Below are 19241 nucleotides of genomic sequence, written 5' to 3'. Positions count from 1 at the left end.
CAACTTCAAAGAAGAATATGGAGGAGAAAGAGATTTTGGACACCTTCCGAAAGGTGGAAGTAAACATCCCTCTACTTGATGCAATCAAGCAAATCCCGAGATATGCAAAGTTCTTGAAAGAACTTTGTACCAACAAGAGGAAGTTGAAGGGAAATGAGAAAATTTTGATGAATGAAAACGCATCCGCGGTTTTACAAAGGAAACTTCCACCCAAATGCAAAGATCCCGGAATGTTCACGGTTCCTTGCAAGATTGGAGATGTCACTTGTAGTAGTGCTATGCTTGATCTTGGTGCTTCTATCAATGTCATGCCCTATTCAGTGTATGAACCATTAAATGTCGGACCCTTAAGTGAAACCGGTGTCATGATCTCTCTTGCGGATAAATCAAGTGTCTTTCCTAGAGGTGTTTTAGAAGATGTCCTAATGCAAGTGAACCAATTAGTCTCCCCGACGGATTTCTATGTGATTGATCTAGATGAGCAAGTGTCTTCCAAATTGGCTCTAATCTTGCTTGGGAGACCATTTTTGAAGACGGCTAGGACAAAGATCGATGTGTATGCGGGAAGTTTGACAATGGAGTTTGATGGTGAAACAATAAGTTTTAATATTTATGATACCATGAGATATCCTAGTGATGTTTCATCTTTGTACTTTGTTGATGTTGTTGAGCCAATTACTCAAGAATTGTTTGAGTTATCTAACGGTGATATGTTGGAGGTGATCTTAAGCAAAGGATTTGATTGTGGGAAGCTAGCCGAGCAATTAAAGCTTTATTCTTTGGATTCGGAAGTTGAGAAGTTGGTAAATAAAATGGAAATGAAAAAATCCACAAGATTAGATGTCAAGCAAATTGAATTGTCCCCAACTCATACAAAATTGTCTCCATCCCTTGTTCAACCACCCGAATTGGAATTAAAGGTCTTACCTCAACACTTGAAGTATGCCTACTTGGGAAAGAATGAAACCCTTCCGGTTATCATCTCAACTCATTTAACCAAATTTGAAGAAGAGCAACTCCTCAAGGTGTTGAAGGAGCATAAAGAAGCCATGGGTTGGACGATTGCGGATATCAAGGGTTTGAGCCCCTCCACTTGTATGCACAAGATCTTAATGGAGGATGAATGCAAGCCAAGTAGAGACGCGCAAAGAAGGTTAAATCCACCAATGATGGAAGTTGTGAAGAAAGAGATATTAAAACTTCTTGATGCAGGGATGATCTATCCAATCTCGGATAGCAAATGGGTGAGCCCGGTGCAATTCGTTCCAAAGAAGACGGGAATCACGGTGGTCGAGAACAACAAAGGTATGATGGTCCCCACCCGTGTGCAAAACGGATGGAGAGTATGTATTGACTACCGCAAACTCAATGCAAGCACACGAAAAGATCATTTCCCATTGCCTTTCATTGACCAAATGTTAGAAAGGTTGGCCGGAAAATCCCATTATTGTTGTCTAGACGGGTACTCTGGTTTTCACCAAATCCCGGTGGCACCGGAGGACCAAGAAAAGACAACATTTACATGCCCATTTAGTACTTTTGCATACCGGAGAATGCCATTTGGATTGTGTAACGCCCCGGCCACTTTCCAACGTTGTATGGTTAGTATCTTTTCGGATTACGTTGAAAACATAATTGAGGTTTTTATGGATGATTTCACGGTACATGACAACTCTTTTCAAGAATGTTTGACTAATCTCACAAAAATTTTAAAAAGATGCATCGAAACAAACTTGGTTTTGAATTTTGAGAAATGTCATTTCATGGTGAGTTAAGGTCTTATTTTGGGTCACATTGTGTCTAAAAAAGGAATTGAGGTAGATAAGGCCAAAATTGATGTGATTCAAAGCTTAACTTACCCTACTTGTGTTCGGGAAGTTCGTTCTTTTTTGGGCCATGCAGGTTTCTACCGAAGGTTCATCAAGGATTTTTCAAAGATAACAAGACCAATGTGCCAACTCTTGCAAAAGGAGGTCGATTTCGAGTTCAATGAGGCGTGCAAAGAAGCTTTTGACAAGCTCAAAGAGTTGCTTACATCCGCTCCCATCATGCAAGCACCAAATTGGGATCTCCCTTTTGAGATCATGTGTGATGCAAGCAACTATGCGATAGGCGCCGTTTTGGGTCAAAAGAATGGGAGGGCCTCCCATGTGATCTATTATGAATCAAGGACACTAGACAATGCCCAAAGCAACTACTCTACCAAGGAGAAGGAGCTATTGGCCATAGTGTTCGCCTTGGAGAAATTTAGACAATACCTACTTGGTACCAAGGTCATAGTGTATTCGGATCACGCAGCTCTTAAGTACTTGATGACGAAGAAAGATTCAAAGCCGAGACTCATCCGGTGGATCCTACTGTTACAAGAATTTGACTTGGAAATCCGGGACAAGAGCGGATGCGAGAACCTCGTTGCCGATCATCTAAGTCGGATCACTTCAAATGAAACTCCTCTCCCATTGCGGGACGAGTTTCCGGATGAGCATCTCTTTTCCCTTACCCAATCTATTCCTTGGTATGCCGATATCGTTAACTTTTTGGTCACAAAAAGGTATCCCGACACATTCACACGTGCTCAAAAAGACAAGTTGAAAGGTAATGCAAAATACTATGTGTGGGATGAACCTTATTTGTGGAAACATTGTCCCGATCAAATCATTAGGCGATGTGTGCCCCAACAAGAGCACCAATCCATTTTGCAATTATGTCATGAATTTGCTTGTAGGGGACACTTTGGACCTAGCCGGACTTTGAGAAAGGTCCTTGAGTGTGGATTATTTTGGCCAACCATGTCACGCGATTGTTATATGTTTTGCAAAAGTTGTGAGCGATGCCAAAGGACGGGAAACATTTCGCAAAAGAACCAAATGCCCCAAAATCCAATCCTTGTTTGTGAAATTTTTGACGTATGGGGGATTGATTTTATGGGCCCATTTCCCGTATCATTTGGCAACGTTTATATTTTACTCGCGGTTGACTATGTTTCTAAATGGGTTGAAGCCAAAGCCACAAGATCGGACGATGCCAAAACGGTTATCGATTTTTAAAGTCTAATGTTTTTGCGAGATTTGGTGTGCCTAGGGCTTTGATTAGTGATAGAGGGACGCACTTTTGCAACAAAATGATGGAGGATCTATTGAAGAAGTATCATGTGACTCATCGTGTCTCTACTGCCTATCACCCTCAAACGAATGGTCAAGCGGAGGTCTCGAATCGTGAAGTGAAGTCTATTCTAGAGAAAACGGTGAATCCGACAAGGAAGGATTGGAGTTTGAGACTTGACGATGTCTTATGGGCATATCGGACCGCTTATAAGACCCCGATTGGAATGTCGCCCTTCAGATTAGTTTTTGGAAAATCTTGTCATCTTCCCGTCGAGTTAGAGCACCGAGCATTTTGGGCGGTCAAGAAATGCAACTTCGACATTGACGAGGCTAGAAGGCATAGGAAACTTCAACTCCAAGAGCTAGAAGAATTGAGAAACGAATCCTATGAAAACGCAAGGATTTATAAGGAGAAAACAAAGCTCTTCCACGACAAGTCCATCACCCGGAAGAATTTTGAACCGGGACATAGGGTCTTACTTTACCATTCACGGTTGAAGTTATTCCTGGGCAAATTAAGATCAAGGTGGATTGGCCCATTTGTTGTAATAAAGACTTTTGACCATGGAGCGGTGGAAATCCAAAGTGAAGAAACGGAACAAATTTTCAAAGTTAACGGGCACCGATTAAAGCCATTCTATGAAAGTTTTAATGCAAATGTTATTGAAGTCATCCACTTGGATGTCCCGGTGTGTTGAACCAAGCTAGAAGGACGTCTCGCCTAAGACGTTAAAGAGAGGCATTTTTGGAAAAGCTTTATGCTTTCGTGTTTCTATGTTCGAATAAAAAAGTTTTGAAAATGTTTTGATGCGTCTTTTGAAGTAATTTTTGAAGAAATCAAGAGTTTCTAGGTGTTTGGGGCATTTGGGATCAAGAACTAGTGAAGAAACGGAAGAAAACAGAGAAAAATCGATTTCCGGGAGCAGGGATCTGCGCGGCCCGCGCACGGGTGCGCGGCTGGTGTGCGCGGCCGGTCTTCAACTTGCGATAAAAATCAGATACCTAACTGCATGATCTGCGCGACCCGCGTGCCCTTCTACGCGACCCGCGTGCTGCTTTGACGACCAACCCATATTTTGTTGACCAGCTTTGACTTTCGTTGACCAGGTGGTTTAATGAGTTGACCAACATTGACCGGGTGTTGACCACACTTGAATATGGATTGAAAACCTCCAGCAACTCTTCTTCTTCATTTCATTCTCTCAAAAACCCCACCATTCTCTCTCAAACTCTCAAGAACACATAAACCCACTTTTCACAAAAATTTGATTTCCCGGAGTTCCACCGGTCGGAATACGACGAGACCACTACCATTCTTCACCATTTTCCGTGCTCTACAAACCCCACCTGAAATTTACTCCGATCCATCGCCGGGTCTAGGGGCGCCACCACCACCCAACTCGCCGCTTTCCGGCCATTTTCCGGCCAACTCCTACCACCTCTCGCAATTCCGACACCACCAAAGTGTTTCTTTTTCAGGGATCTTTACATCTAACCAAACAAAACCTCAAAATCTCACCAAAAATTTTCCCATAATTTTTGAGCCACCACGAGCCGCCGCCGGATTTTTCACACAAATCAAGTTGAAAATATCCCTTCAATGAACAAGTCTTGCATTTAGGCACCCACGAATAACCAAAGCTTGGGGTGCACGGTAGCGGATTCCGGGTTCAAGTTCAATTTTGGGATAATACGGGTATTCTCTTTCCTTGGTTTTTATTACATTGCATTGTTTCAATTCGATAATTGCATCCAATTATGCTTTGGAAATTGCCTAAGATCGTTAGTTGTTGTCCGGTTTATTTGAAAACATTGATTTGAGAAAGGTTGAGATTGGTTAATTTGCTTGGAAATTTGTTCAAAAATTGTTTAAACTTTGGTTGGGATTTTCTCATTTTGTCTCGTATTGCTGCCGAATTTTTGTTGGGATTATCAAATTAACCGAGAGGTGTTGTTGAAACCATTTTACATTGTCAAAAGTTGGGTGTCATTATTTCTTGGATTTTTTTGTGTTCGGTCTAAAGATAGTTGCATTGATTTGAGAGTGGTGAGGTGAGGGATTATGTTGGTGAAGTTGTTTTTGATATTGTAGGTTTCGAAAATGGGCAAAACCGCGGCTCGGACACGCACCCATGGATCATCGATCGATCCTAACCCGCAAAAGGATGTCGCCGGTCCATCACGCAAAGCAGCCGGTAAACGAAAAAAAAGAGGAGAAGAGGGAAGCGATCCTTCCCTTACAAATACTGAGATCAAAACCTATCGCTCCAACCTTTTGGATGCAAATTTCCGGTCTCGCAACCTTCACCCCGAAGGTTGGAGCGATAGGTTTTGATCTCAGCATTTGTAAGGGAAGGATCGCTTCCCTCTTCTCCTCTTTTTTTTCATTTACCGACTGCTTTGCGTGATGGACCGGCGACATCCTTTTGCGGGTTAGGATCGATCGATGATCCATGGGTGCGTGTCCGAGCCGCGATTTTCCCCATTTTCGAAACCTACAATATCAAAAACAACTTCACCAACGTAATCCCTCACCTCACCACTCTCAAATCAATGCAACTATCTTTAGACCGAACACAAAAAAAATCCAAGAAATAATGACACCCAACTTTTGACAATGTAAAATGGTTTCAACAACACCACTCGGTTAATTTGATAATCCCAACAAAAATTCGGCAGCAATACGAGACAAAATGAGAAAATCTCAACCAAAGTTTAAACAATTTTTGAACAAATTTCCAAGCAAATTAACCAATCTCAACCTTTCTCAAATCAATGTTTCCAAATAAACCGGGCAACAACTAACGATCTTAGGCAATTTCCAAAGCAAAATTGGATGCAATTATCGAATTGAAACAATGCAATGTAATAAAAACTAAGGAAAGAGAATACCCTTATTATCCTAAAATTGAACTTGAACCCGGAATCCGCAACCTTCAACCCAAGCCGACAGCGAGCCAAGCACATCGTTCACCCCTGCTGGCGAATTGCTCACCGAGTCCTTACGACGAGTATCTTCGGGCGTCTCGAGCCCGGTCAAATCAACAGATGTGATCTATTTTTCCTCCGAAGCATGAGGCGTGCACTCCCCCTCAGTTTTTCAGGCTTCTTTTTAGACAAATGCGACTCCATACGCCAACGTTCCTCAGGGGAAATTTTTATCGGGGGACTTATCACGATCATAGGTCGAGCCATCGGCCTAGACTTCCCGGCTCCCGAGTACATACCTGTCGACACCCCACCGAACTTCCTGCTAGACTGTGACACTCTCATCCGAATGGAGATGTTGCTCGATCGGGGAACCCACACGTACAGTTGGTTAGACTCTGACAAAGCCTCGGTTTACATCCTGCCAAGTTGGATCGGTTCTTCATTCGATACAAGCGACCCCGACACTTGGCTTCCTCCAGATCAGTTGACCCAAGCAGGTGTATTCCCAGAATTCGGTGATGATGAGGGTGACGACGCAGAGCAACAAGAGGAAGAAAATGACGAAGAGAACGACGAGATGCCCGAAGCTGAGGACCATTTTGACCAGCCCTCAATGCAGCAGCCGATGTTTCCGCATGATCAATTCCAGGCCCCTCCACACCATTTTGACCAGCCGCATCAGCAGGAGGGACACGAAGTCCCACCATATTCCCCCCCCCCCCCCCACGTTCTTTGACCAATTTGCCACAATGTTCTCCACGGTGCAGCGCATCGATGCCCAAACGCAAGAGAATTCGAGAGCCATCCAAGATGTGGCAAGTCGTGTTGATCGATTGGAGCAGTCCTTCCCTCACACTTCCCGCCAGGTCCAGGATATGTGGGACTACCACTATCGCCATGGGCATTTCCCGCCGCCTGACCCCCCGATTTAGGTCATTTCCGCCCTTTCCTCAAGCACTGAGGACAATGCTTGTTCTTAAGCTTGGGGTGGGGCATATCCCTTATCTTTTATTTATTTATTTATTTATTTTTCTCATGCATTTTTAATTAGGTTGCATAACATTTAGTTTTAAACTAATTTTCATTCATTTTTTTTATATAAAATTCCAAAAATATTTTATTTTCTTCTTTTTCACCTTTTATATTTTTGCATAACATTTAGCTTAGGGCATTAACATTCATGCATTTTTATTATCTGGTTATTCTCACCTCCTTGGATGCCATAGAACAGGTTCATAGTTATTGTATCATTATTGGTCCAGGATCTTGTTGCTATCTCACTCATCGAACCGGGACCATTAGCTGCAGTCTGGGACCTCATACTTGGGATCAGATGCTGGTAGCTTAAAGGGGTAAGTGATCATGGACAGGTAGTTTTCATGAAGAATTATGCATACAATACTAATGACTGTAGGATATACTATAGCAATGGATGTCTTAGCCTTGCGGTCACTACCGCCGAGAGGATCACACTTGATCATGTTTGAACCGTTAGGATGAAGCACTAGTGCTTGTCCCCGAGTAGAATCCATATCCAGTCTTTTTACATCACCATATCTTTTTGCGATTTTCTTAGGATTTTAGAGAAGTTTTTTAGTCCGCATGTGGACAATTTCGTTATGTTTTTAAAAAAATAAATAAATAAATAAATAAAATTAGAATATATATATATATATATATATATATATATATATATATATATATATATATATATTCACAAATTGGAAGAGGAGCTTACATTATATCTTTATGCTCCACACATGGTCATTTTCTCGCTTAGACCATTCGGATTATATTACCACCCTTTCGGTTCCACTTACACACTTTAGGAACCAAATGTTGAGTCAAAGGGTTGTTATTACATTACCTTCAAGTATGGTAACATCTTAAAATATATATATATATATATATATATATATATATATATATATATATATATATATATATATATATATATATATATATGGTGTGCAGACAAATTCCCAGCTGCAGAAATCTGAGAAGGGTGACCGGTTCAATTATTGAACTAATTTTTGTAACATTTTGGTCACCCGGCGTTTGATATTCATTTATTTAGGTATGTTTTATTGTATATAGATCGAGTTGTTTTTCGCAAATTGGTGATGTTAGGGAGACTGTCGAGTCGGATACTACGGGAGGTTTGGGCCAACACCAAGTGAATCGATTCCTACAACGGTGCTCGAGCGATTAAACCTAGTTACACATGAGAGAAACCGGCAAATGTGAGATCAGAGTGTACACTTAAAGAAGAGCTCCACCCGAGCCCATCCAGCTGCTTTTTCCCTACTACAGGTATTCTTCATTGTATGCATGTTCCATTGAGGCTGCGACTGCTCATCCCTCCTTACTCACCTAAAGGAGTTGTCCTGGTTGTGGTTTATGGTACCGGTGTCATCGGATGAAAAATTCGTAAGGTAATAGCAAGATCAATTCTGACCATGTTGACTAACTGTGATCAGGTTCTGCGGTTCTACCCATTCTTTTTTATTTTCTCTAGGATAGTTCATCCCAAGTTCATTTTAGTCTTGTCTTACTTGAGGACAAGTAAGGTTTAAGCTTGGGGTGATTTGATAGTTAGTTTTGTTTACTTCTTTTTATAGTTTATTTTAGCATATTTCATTCATAATTTAGATAATTTCCATGCATATTTTCCTTTTTGTTATTTTATGACTATTTCAGGTACTTTCGAATCTTGTGAGCATAATTGCAGGTTTTCGGGTCTAGCGGAGCGGGAGTGTTCGGGACGTATGGGAGGCAATGAGATTTGGTAGACAAAAATGATGTTGGGCTTGATGGGTAGTGGAGATGATGCATGGAGTGATCTTGATGATTATTTGAAGACTTGGAGAGAAATAAACTTTAAATTTGCTAGATGTGGGGGAATATTCAAGCGTACGTAGATTATTAATCGGGCGAGTTCACGAGCTTTGGAGGATTTGGAGAGGTCAAATTGGGATTAAAATGAAGAAAAACTTGAAGAAAATGGGCTAGGAGGTGATTGGATTCGATCTGGGCTAGTGAGATATGCTTCGGAGGCCCAAAATCTCAAAGAAGCCCATGTCAGGCACCACCCGCGCAGCAGCACGCGGGTCGCGCAAGGCTCTGCAGGGGTAATTTCGGAAATCCATTTGGAAGGCTATTTGAGGAAGGTTGGTGCCCATCTTTTGGAGACTCTTAGACATCCGATTTTTGGAGATTCTCTCTGGAGTTTTGAAGACTTTTGAAGGCCAAGAACCCTTGAAGAACATCATATTTTTACCTCTTGATTCTTGCTTAATGTTTGGTATAATTTTCTCTAAGTTTGTTTCTTTGGGTTTAGCCATGCTTGGCTAAGCTAATCTTGGTTGACTTTTGGTTAATCCTTTGAACTTTTGTTGAATGTTGAAGAATCCATGAACATGTTCTTGAATCTTTATGGGAATGTTTTGTGTTTTAACATCTTATCATTACTTGTATGTTTTAGTTCATGAGTTTAAATGTGTTTGTGGTGATTAGTTGGTTAATTTCTTGATTAAGTAAAGGATCCTCAAATTAGAAAGCAACAAATGATTTTTGTGTTGTTTTTGCTTCACACAATCATAAAAACCTTTCCTCCAACATGGTGGTGAAAGCATTTGACCCTTCTTGGATTTGGTGACTTTTTGGTTCTTAATGCTAGTTGACTTTCACTAATTACATGCTATTTGGAATTAGTGACTTTGACTAAGGAAATTGTTATGAGCTTCTCTAGCCATTTCAACAATTAAGAAAAGTCTAGGTAATCTCAAGCTCCTTGGATTACTATAGCCAAATTAAGGATTTAAATCAAAGTATTGCACCATTGGAATCTAATGATATGTTCATCAAAAGTCAAAGTGAGGAAACTTTAAGTTAACCTTCTCTCCCTTATTGATTTTACATCAAACTCTTATTTTTGTTGCATTTGTCTATTTAAATCATAGTTAATTCTAGTTTGTTTCAAGTGTTTCAAAACACCAAAACCCCCCATTTTATATTTATTGTCATTTTACAAGTATTTTTACAAAGAGATTTTTTACATAGAGTTATAAATTGAACCAATCTCCGTGGATTCGATCCCTTTACCACTATACACTATTTTAGTGTGTAATATTTAGGGTTATTATTTGTGTTGGCCTCAACAACCACCAGCGGGGCGTACTTCGGATGAGTCCGATGACTCGTCCTCGGATAATACCGGATTTTTCAATTAAATTTAAATACAAATTATTTAATAAACTTCGTAAATTTATATCTTCTTCATACGAACTCCGTTTTCGACGTTCTTTATATCCACACGAAGGTAAGACTACGCTCTACAACTTTCGTTTAGACTCCGTCGGCTAATTTTGAATTTATTTTTATTATTGATTTTTAATAGGCCGGGACAGAAAATTTCGTTATAAATTCATAACTTCTTCGTTTGACGTCCGTTCTCGCCTAACTTTTTATTGCTTTGATACTAACAACGAGATCTTCGATTCTCGTTTAGATCACTAAGGCTAACTATCGTTCTAACGTAAATTTCACTTTTTACGTCATTCAGCGTTGCCGGTTCTGTCGCGAAACTTCGACATGTCATAACTTCCTCGTTATAACTCAGATTTCGGCATTCTTTATATCTTCGGAAACCTTGTTTCAACTACTACAACATTATCTAAAGATATCGAGTTTATTTTACACTTAAATTTTGATGCTTATTTTTATTCTTAGTTAATCAAACCACATAATTAAGCAATTAAGCACAAAACACATAATAGTCAAATAATACACTTCTATTATTTCAAAACGGGTTAGAAAGGTTAACCTAGACTATTTCATTGCTAAAAATGGCAAGCCCAGAAACACATGCGTTACATATATATATATATATATATATATATATATATATATATATATATATATATATATATATATATATATATATATATATATATATATATATATATATATATATATATATATATAAGATCAAGTCGTTTTAGCGTTAGTAGGCCTCATTCACGAATCCGGTCTATAAGGGGGGTATAAGGTTGTTGCCTATAAAATGACAGCTTAATGGGTGTCCACTCTCACCTACCGCTTCCTCGACTGGTGGAGGGTTGTTAGTCGAACGGGTAGGACAATAAATTAAAAATTCTCATTAAAAGTATAATGATTATTATAAAGTAACTATTGTTTTATTAATTCTCAATCTTAGTTACTTTAGGAAAAATGTGAATAAGGTGCTAATCCATGAAATTACACTTTGTACATTGATGAAGTCATTAGTGGAGCGTGTGTGGTTAACCAGCACACTAACTTGGACTTAACAAGGTAGGCAAAAGGTGACTTAAGGTTTTTCTTAGGTCGGTGGAGTGCGTGTGGTTAACCGGCACATCAATTGAGTAAAAACATTAAGGGTACCAAGTAATTTGCATGGTTACTTTACACCTTGTTTTGTGATCCTCAGCATCCCAATCACAAAACATGAAGGGCATACTCAAGATTGAAACATTTCATTGAAAAGTTCAATGAATCTCAAAAGAATCTAGGAATTTCTAAAAAACAATTAAAACCTAATAACTTATGTTTCGTTTTTCATAGTGGAAATTGGTGAATCGTCATTCACCTACCTTTTAAATATATTATAGGTTAGATTACGACATCCCTTTTCTAAGTTATAATATATTGTGATTGGGTCCTAACCTTAATATTACATTTGGGTGTTTTATTAAGGACTATATTGATATCTAATCTAAACTTGTTTTCTTCTTTTAATATGTCTTCCAACAACGCTGCTTCAGGCTCAAACCCTACCGACTCCTTCTCTCTCATGAACCTCTGTGAGAGAGTCATATTTGATGGTTCCAACTTTATGGATAGGATCCGGAACATCAGGATGGTTACTCGCTACGAGGACAAGGAATATTTCCTTGATAAGGAGCTGAAGGAGATTGATGAGTCCACTACTAACCCTCAGGAGATCGCTGACTTCCAGACTCATGAAAGAAATGCCACCAAAGTGGCATGTATCATGATGGCTACCATAATAGTTGAACTCCAAAAGTCCTATGAAGACTATTACCCTTTTGAGATGCACCAAGACTTAATGGACCGCTATCATCAAAGTGCTCGACAAGAGAGGTATGATATAATCTGCTCCATGATAACAACCCGAATGAAGGATGGTGAACCTATCACCGACCACTTGCAGAAAATACAAAGGTATGTGGACCGGTTGCTGAAACTGAAAGTGCCAGTTTTGTACAGGAAACATACAAAGTCAAATATAAATTGAAACTGCCAAACGAACTAACCAACAACATCTGAGAGAGAAAAAGAAGTTGAATCTTTAATGAAATTAAGCAACAACATCAATTTTAAATCTATTATCAATAACTATTGGATTTACATTAAGTATGTCATGTTCATAAAGATTTCGAACTAACTTGCATCAACTCAAACATGAAGTTGAGCATCGATATTTAGATAAAATCAAAACACCTTATTGGTTGCCCATGATATTAGATTAAGTGTCTAAGATCAAAACTAAGTTGATATAACTTTATGAACTAAATACAAAACACTTTTTGTGTAGCCTTTAATATCTAGAAATAGCTAGGAACAACTTAAGGAGCGTGATGAAATAATTCGTTTTTTTATACCTTTTTGGGGTATAATATTAGGATAATTTGAAAGGGAAACGAACTTTCAACTTTGTTCACATTTAGTCATTAAACTTTTTTTCATTATTTATTTGCCACTGAACTATTGAAATCGTTCACATTTTACCCTTATGACCGGTAATAAGAGTAAAATATTAGGATAATTTGAGAGGGAAACAAACTTCAACTTTGTTCACATTTAATCACTAATTTTTTTTTCATTATTTATTTGCCACTGAATTATTAAAATTGTTTACATTTTACCCTTATAACCGATCATAAGGGTAAAATATGAACAGTTTCAATAGTTCAATGATAAATAAATAATAAAAAAATCTGGTGATTAAATGTAAACAAAGTTAAAAGTCCATTACCCTTTCAAGTCACTATCTCTTAATAAATTGTATGTCATTTTCTATTGAACTAGATATTATAAATGTCGGCTTGATTTTAAAACTTATTACACGAACATCAAGTTACGATTAGTTCTTTGTAACTTATCTCAATATAAAAATATCATCAAAATATAAAATTCGATCAACTTCTTTTTTATCCATATAAAATGTTAAGGGTGTGTTTGACAAAATTATATAGTTGAACCTGTGATTTTTTTTATGAGTGTTTTGCAAAAATAGGTCTTATATTTTAACAACTAAAAAGCTTGTATCTCTTAAACTAATTTATGAATTAATAGCATTTGATAAAAAAAAATAGTTTATAAGGTAGTTTATAGCTATCAAACAACAAAGTACAGGTGGAAAATTTTTATATGATTTTTTTTCAAATGAAAATGAAAATTAAAATGCATTTGGTTGATTTAGTTTTCGAAAAATTTCCTAGAAAATGAAAGTATTTTGTTTTTTCAAATTGTATGTAATTATAAAGTGATTTTTGCAGTTTTTCAAAATTTTTTATTGACAACCGAAAATGAAAACTCAGCTCTATTTCATAAAAACATATTTCTAGAAAAAATAAAAAAACAACCAAACACAAAGGAAAACTCAATTCTATTTTTTCGAGAAAATCTTTTTTTTAAAATTTTTTTCCACAACCAAACACAAAGTTCCCAAAACAACCAAAACCTTCCTACCAAAAAACTCTAAATAACTTTAGATAAATTAATAAAACAAGTAAAACCTACAATTTTGTCACCAATTTATAAAATCGATCTAAAAGTTCGTTGCTATTTTTTTTTTCCATTTAATCCTTCCACCGTTTTTGCTGCAACCTTCAACTGGGTAGAGAAAGATGGTAGTTATTTTATGATTATGTTTTGTACTTTCTTTTTTAACTATTAAAAGAAAGATGTTCGGTTTTGGTGTTTCTTAATCATGCTTTAAATGCTTACAGAAGGTTTGGTCATGTGCCAAGATTGTTGAAGTAGGTAGCAGCAAATAAATCTACACTTTCATGAGTTGCAATCATTTTAATGTTTTGTCTTTACGCAATGATGAAAATGTAAAAAAAATATATAAATGATGTTTATATTATACTCATTTTAATTTAATATTTTGTCTTTACGCAATGATAAAAATGTAAAAATTATATAAATGATGCCTTATATTATATTCATGACAAATTAGAAAATCGTATCGTGTTTTTGTCTGACACAGCACCACACAACACAATAATGTTTTATGTAATATGGCACGATGTCATGTTTTTTAACTAACACAAAAATAAACCGATTAAAAACGGTAAATACGACACGACACGACAAAAATAATTTAAAATAACAATTAGTTTGTTTAATTAATACATAATCATTTATAACACGACATTCAAAAAACAAGACAAACAAATGTTAAATCATGTCAATTTCGTATCGAATTTTGAACATGAACACGACATCATGTTTTTTATACTTGACATGAACACAAATTCAAATTTTAATTTCATCTCAATTTCATTTCATATCATGCATCTCATCTCAATTTCATTTCATATCATACATCAATTGCCACTCTTGATATACATAATAATTATTCATGATATACATAATAATAATATTATAATAGTAATAATAGTACATCACATTCTTTACTCTCATGATATAAGGATCAACATGAATACTTCGCTACCTTTACAATTATTTCGTATAACACACTCTTTGCTCTTATGATATTAGGATCTATATCATTAATGAATACTTTGCCATTATATATATATATATATATATAAAAGTTGTCATTTTTGTAAATCTTTTGAAGTTATAATTTTGTGGAACTTGATGACTTTAATGTTGTGTATTCCTAATCACTTTGCGTCGTTCTAAGAAAACCCTAACCATTTTGTGTAATTTGAATATGTCACTTTGCGTCGTTCTAAGAAAACCCTAACCATTTTGTGTAATTTGAATATGTAAAAGTGCCGAAGGAAATTCAAACGATCATATATTATAATTCAGTCGACAGAGAGTGTCTACTGACATAAAAATAGTTTAAACCTGGAATGACGATGGTGAGGGGCAACACCCTTATGACCAAAACAAAATTTTCAACTATAAGTATAAGTACGAGTCCAATATAGAAGAATGGAGTTTGACTACGAAAATAAATACTTTAGTTAACCCTTTAAACACATTATAAACATCCTTTTTAGATACCTTTAGAGTTTAAAACCCCTCCAAGGCTTCTGAACTTCTAAAGTGAACTTCACCCTTGAGACTTCTAGAGTGAATTCCACCCTTGAGAAAGTGGTCGATCATAACTGCTATATATCTGTTTGTGAATTATAGGAAAAAAAAACATTTCTTTTATCATCCTTATCTTTTTTAAGAGTGTAATAAAAAATCGAAAAGTAAATAACGTTTGATTTATTTACTTTGATCGGTTAATGATAGTTTTATTTTAGGTGTTTTCGTCAAAACTACTAGGTAGCGGGTAGCTTGTAGTTTGTAGCATTTTGTTAAACGCTACGTGAAGTGACATTTGGATTTGAAGTATTTTGTTTAAACTAAACGATAGAAACTTGTAATGTCAAACGAGACTTTCTATTCAAAACTAAACGTTTTGTCAAACGCTAGAAGCTCTTAAAAAAAAACGTTTTGTGCCGAACACATCCATTGTTTCGGTTAATAACCAAAAGAGATTGTTTGCTTAATATTTTAAAATTATATTTTTATACATTAATCATTTTGAAACCTAAATTGTGTTTTATATAAGTTTCATTTACCTTTTTTTTTAGTTAAATAACAAATATGATATGATGTTTTCAAATTTACAAAGACGTATTTGTCCAAAATAAAACATATGGAATCTTATTCGGTTTACCCAGTAAACAAAACCGCACAACCCAAACCGATTAAAGTAAACCATATTTGAGTTGGTTACGATTAAATTAAAATTGTTATAAAACATATTGGAACCCCAATCGAATAAACCAAAATCCGATTAAACCGATCTAATAACATCCGCATATTTTATGGGTTATATACTAGATATACACCACCTTTTGATCTCTCTTATAAATTTAAACATTTCATACATTATTTAGTACATTACTTCAATTTTTCTCCCAAAAAACTTAGATGTGTATGAGTATTTTAGTTAATTATCATTCACACTCTTTTATCCCCTCTTTCTAACAGTAAATATTTGTTAATATTCCAGCATAATTTTGGCATTTTGGTGATTAGTCGAAATTATGTCGATGTAAAGTAATTCAAAATTGACAATACACATTTTTGTGACTTTTGTAACAGTGCTGAAATGGTAAAACTAAGTGGGCCCACATTTCGACATGGCCTCACAAATCCAACGGCTCCGATTAACACTAACCAACATGACACCCCCTAAATAAAATCACTTTTTCCTCTTTCACTCTCCTCTGTTTTCCCAGCAAAATGGCACCACTCTTCTTCTTCCTCCTCGCCATTTTCTCGTTTGCAGGTTCATATCTCTCATACATTTGCATTACTGATCACCTTCATGGTAATCGGTCTTATATTTCTTACATGGGTTTTGATTTACCTTTACAGATGGAGGTTCAATCGGTGTCAACTATGGTAGAATCGCTAATGATCTACCATCGCCTTCGAAGGTCGTTAAGCTCCTGAAATCTCAAGGAATCAATCGAGTTAAGGTCTACGACACTGACCCTGCTGTACTTAAGTCACTCGCCGGATCCGGCATTAAGGTCACGGTGGACCTCCCCAACGAGCTCCTCCGCGCCGCCGCTAGTAAACGGTCGTTTGCTTCCGGATGGGTGGAGCGAAATGTCGCTGCGTACCACCCACACACGCAAATCGAAGCCATCGCCGTCGGTAATGAGGTGTTCGTCGACCGGAAAAACACAACCGGGTTTCTCGTAACTGCCATGAAAAACCTCCATGAAGCTCTTGTTAAGTTTAATCTGCATTCCGATATCAAAATCTCGTCGCCGGTGGCATTGAGTGCTCTACAGAACTCATACCCTTCTTCATCCGGGTCTTTCAGACCCGAACTCATTGAACCGGTTTTCAAACCCATGTTTGAACTTCTCCGTCAAACCGGGTCTTACCTTATGGTTAACGCCTACCCGTTTTTCGCATATGAATCAAACTCCGATGTCATCTCCCTCGACTACGCGCTCTTCCGTGAAAACCCCGGTGTACCTGACGCCGGCAACGGCTTACGTTACTTCAGCCTCTTCGACGCTCAAATCGACGCCGTGTTTGCCGCAATGTCGGCTATGAAGTTCGATGACATCCCGTTGGTTGTAACGGAGACGGGGTGGCCGTCGAAAGGTGACGACAACGAGATCGGAGCTAGCATGCAGAACGCCGCTGCTTACAATGGTAACCTAGTAAAACGCATTCTCACCGGCGGTGGTACACCTCTCCGGCCTAAAGCAGACCTCACCGTTTTCCTGTTTGCTTTATTTAACGAGAACAAGAAAGACGGACCTTCGTCGGAGAGAAACTACGGGTTGTTTTACCCGAACCGGGAAAAAGTTTACAATGTACCGTTCACGACGGAGGATTTGAAAGATTACAGAGACAAGCAGTCGCCGGCCACCGGTGATATGGGTGGAGGTCAAGTGAGGGTGTCAGCTCCAAACAACGGGTCTAGGTCCGGATCCGGGTCTGGGTCGGGGAATACTTGGTGTGTAGCAAGTGATGTGGGAAAAGATAGGCTGCAGACTGCTCTAGATTACGCTTGTGGAGAAGGACGTGCTGATTGCCGTCCGATACAACCAGGTTCCACGTGTTACGATCCTAACACGTTAGAAGCTCACGCATCGTACGCTTTCAATAGCTACTATCAAAAGACTGGACGTGCTGCTGGTTCGTGTTATTTTGGTGGGGCAGCGCACACTGTAACCCAGCCACCTAGTACGTACCTTATTTTATCTCCGTAAACAATAGCTACATTTTTTACTTATACAAAAAATATAACACTAGATTCTATTTAGGGTAATTAATAAAATAAGTAAAATTGAATTTCACAAAATAGTTTTGTTATTGTTTACGTTTAGCTTTTTTTTTTTTTTTTTTTTTTTTTTTTTCATATATTACCTTTAAGACCAGAGACGCTACAAATATAATATATATAATATAGAAAAACAACTATAAACAAAACTAGTTTCCTTATTTTTGCTCATTTATTGATTCACCCTTTTATTTTCCATTGCGATTAAAATTTAAAAGCACTATGGTCAACAATTAACATTATTTTTTTATAATATCAAGAACATAGAAGACCGTGAATGTTTTTTGGAATTACTAGATTTTTTGGTCTAGTGGTGCTAACATGCGCATCTGGTGGTGATTGACGGTGGCCATCTCTGACAAAATGGTCGAGGGTACCTATTTTTATACATAAAGTACCACTAAGAAGATTCTTTTATATTATGGGTATATGAGTTTTTATAGGATTTCTCAATAACATGATATGAATATTCAGGGGTCAAAGTTGTAAAAGTGAAAATTACCAAGTTGTTTCTAAAATAAGCAAAGTACAAATCTTCAAGAATAAGTTACAAGTCTACATTGTAGTGTTGTGGAAGCATGTCACCCTTATAAAAAGTTAAAGAAATACAGTAAGAATTATGAAAGTGAAAAGTGGTCAAGATTTACGTATCAAATCTTTGAATAAGAAGATTATGACGTTAACAATTTATTTATTTTACTTAATATTGGAGAATTAATATTTTTTTTTTTTGTTAATTTTGCAGAATTTGGGAAATGTGAGCTTCCAACTGGATACTGAAAAGGTGAAGTGGTTGGACAGATTGTTAGAATTGATTGTAGATTTTGTAGCTTCTCTTGTTAATCTAATTAATGTAATATGGATGGTGGTCTAATTAATTCATTTTGGAAATGGTCATTTTCATTATTAATGTTTGATAATAGTTATATGTATTTTTATTTAATTTACTTATTTGGTATGTTTTTATCTCAAACATGTCAAATAATTTTAAAAATTAAGTAAAAAAACATAGTCCAAAAGTTGCATCTTGCTTGGTTAATTTATTATTTATTATTTTTGTAGCATCATTTTTCTGTTGATTTTATTGGATAAAATTTATATCAAGTGTCATCTTTAATATATTATTAGGC

At 36.9% G+C, this 19241-nt stretch overlaps 1 protein-coding gene and 1 pseudogene across 1 annotated transcript; both read left to right on the top strand.

The window, feature by feature from the left end:
* Nucleotides 1-812: 812 nt before the first annotated feature.
* On the top strand, nucleotides 813-5439 carry LOC145007365 (uncharacterized; annotated as a pseudogene).
* An 11017-nt stretch (nucleotides 5440-16456) lies between these two features.
* On the top strand, nucleotides 16457-19031 carry LOC145004584 (glucan endo-1,3-beta-glucosidase 12-like). Its single transcript, XM_078963529.1, has 3 exons — nucleotides 16457-16590; nucleotides 16680-18014; nucleotides 18857-19031. The coding sequence occupies exons 1-3, from the start codon at nucleotides 16545-16547 to the stop codon at nucleotides 18889-18891; spliced, it is 1416 nt and encodes a 471-aa protein (XP_078819655.1). The 5' UTR covers nucleotides 16457-16544; the 3' UTR covers nucleotides 18892-19031.
* Nucleotides 19032-19241: the final 210 nt, after the last annotated feature.

The sequence above is a fragment of the Lactuca saligna genome, chromosome 7, assembly GCF_052625555.1.
Source record: "Lactuca saligna cultivar CGN05327 chromosome 7, ASM5262555v1, whole genome shotgun sequence".
Lineage (NCBI taxonomy): Eukaryota > Viridiplantae > Streptophyta > Magnoliopsida > Asterales > Asteraceae > Lactuca > Lactuca saligna.
The sequence above is the reverse complement of the archived record's forward strand: the minus strand, read 5'-3'. Positions and strand labels throughout refer to the sequence as shown.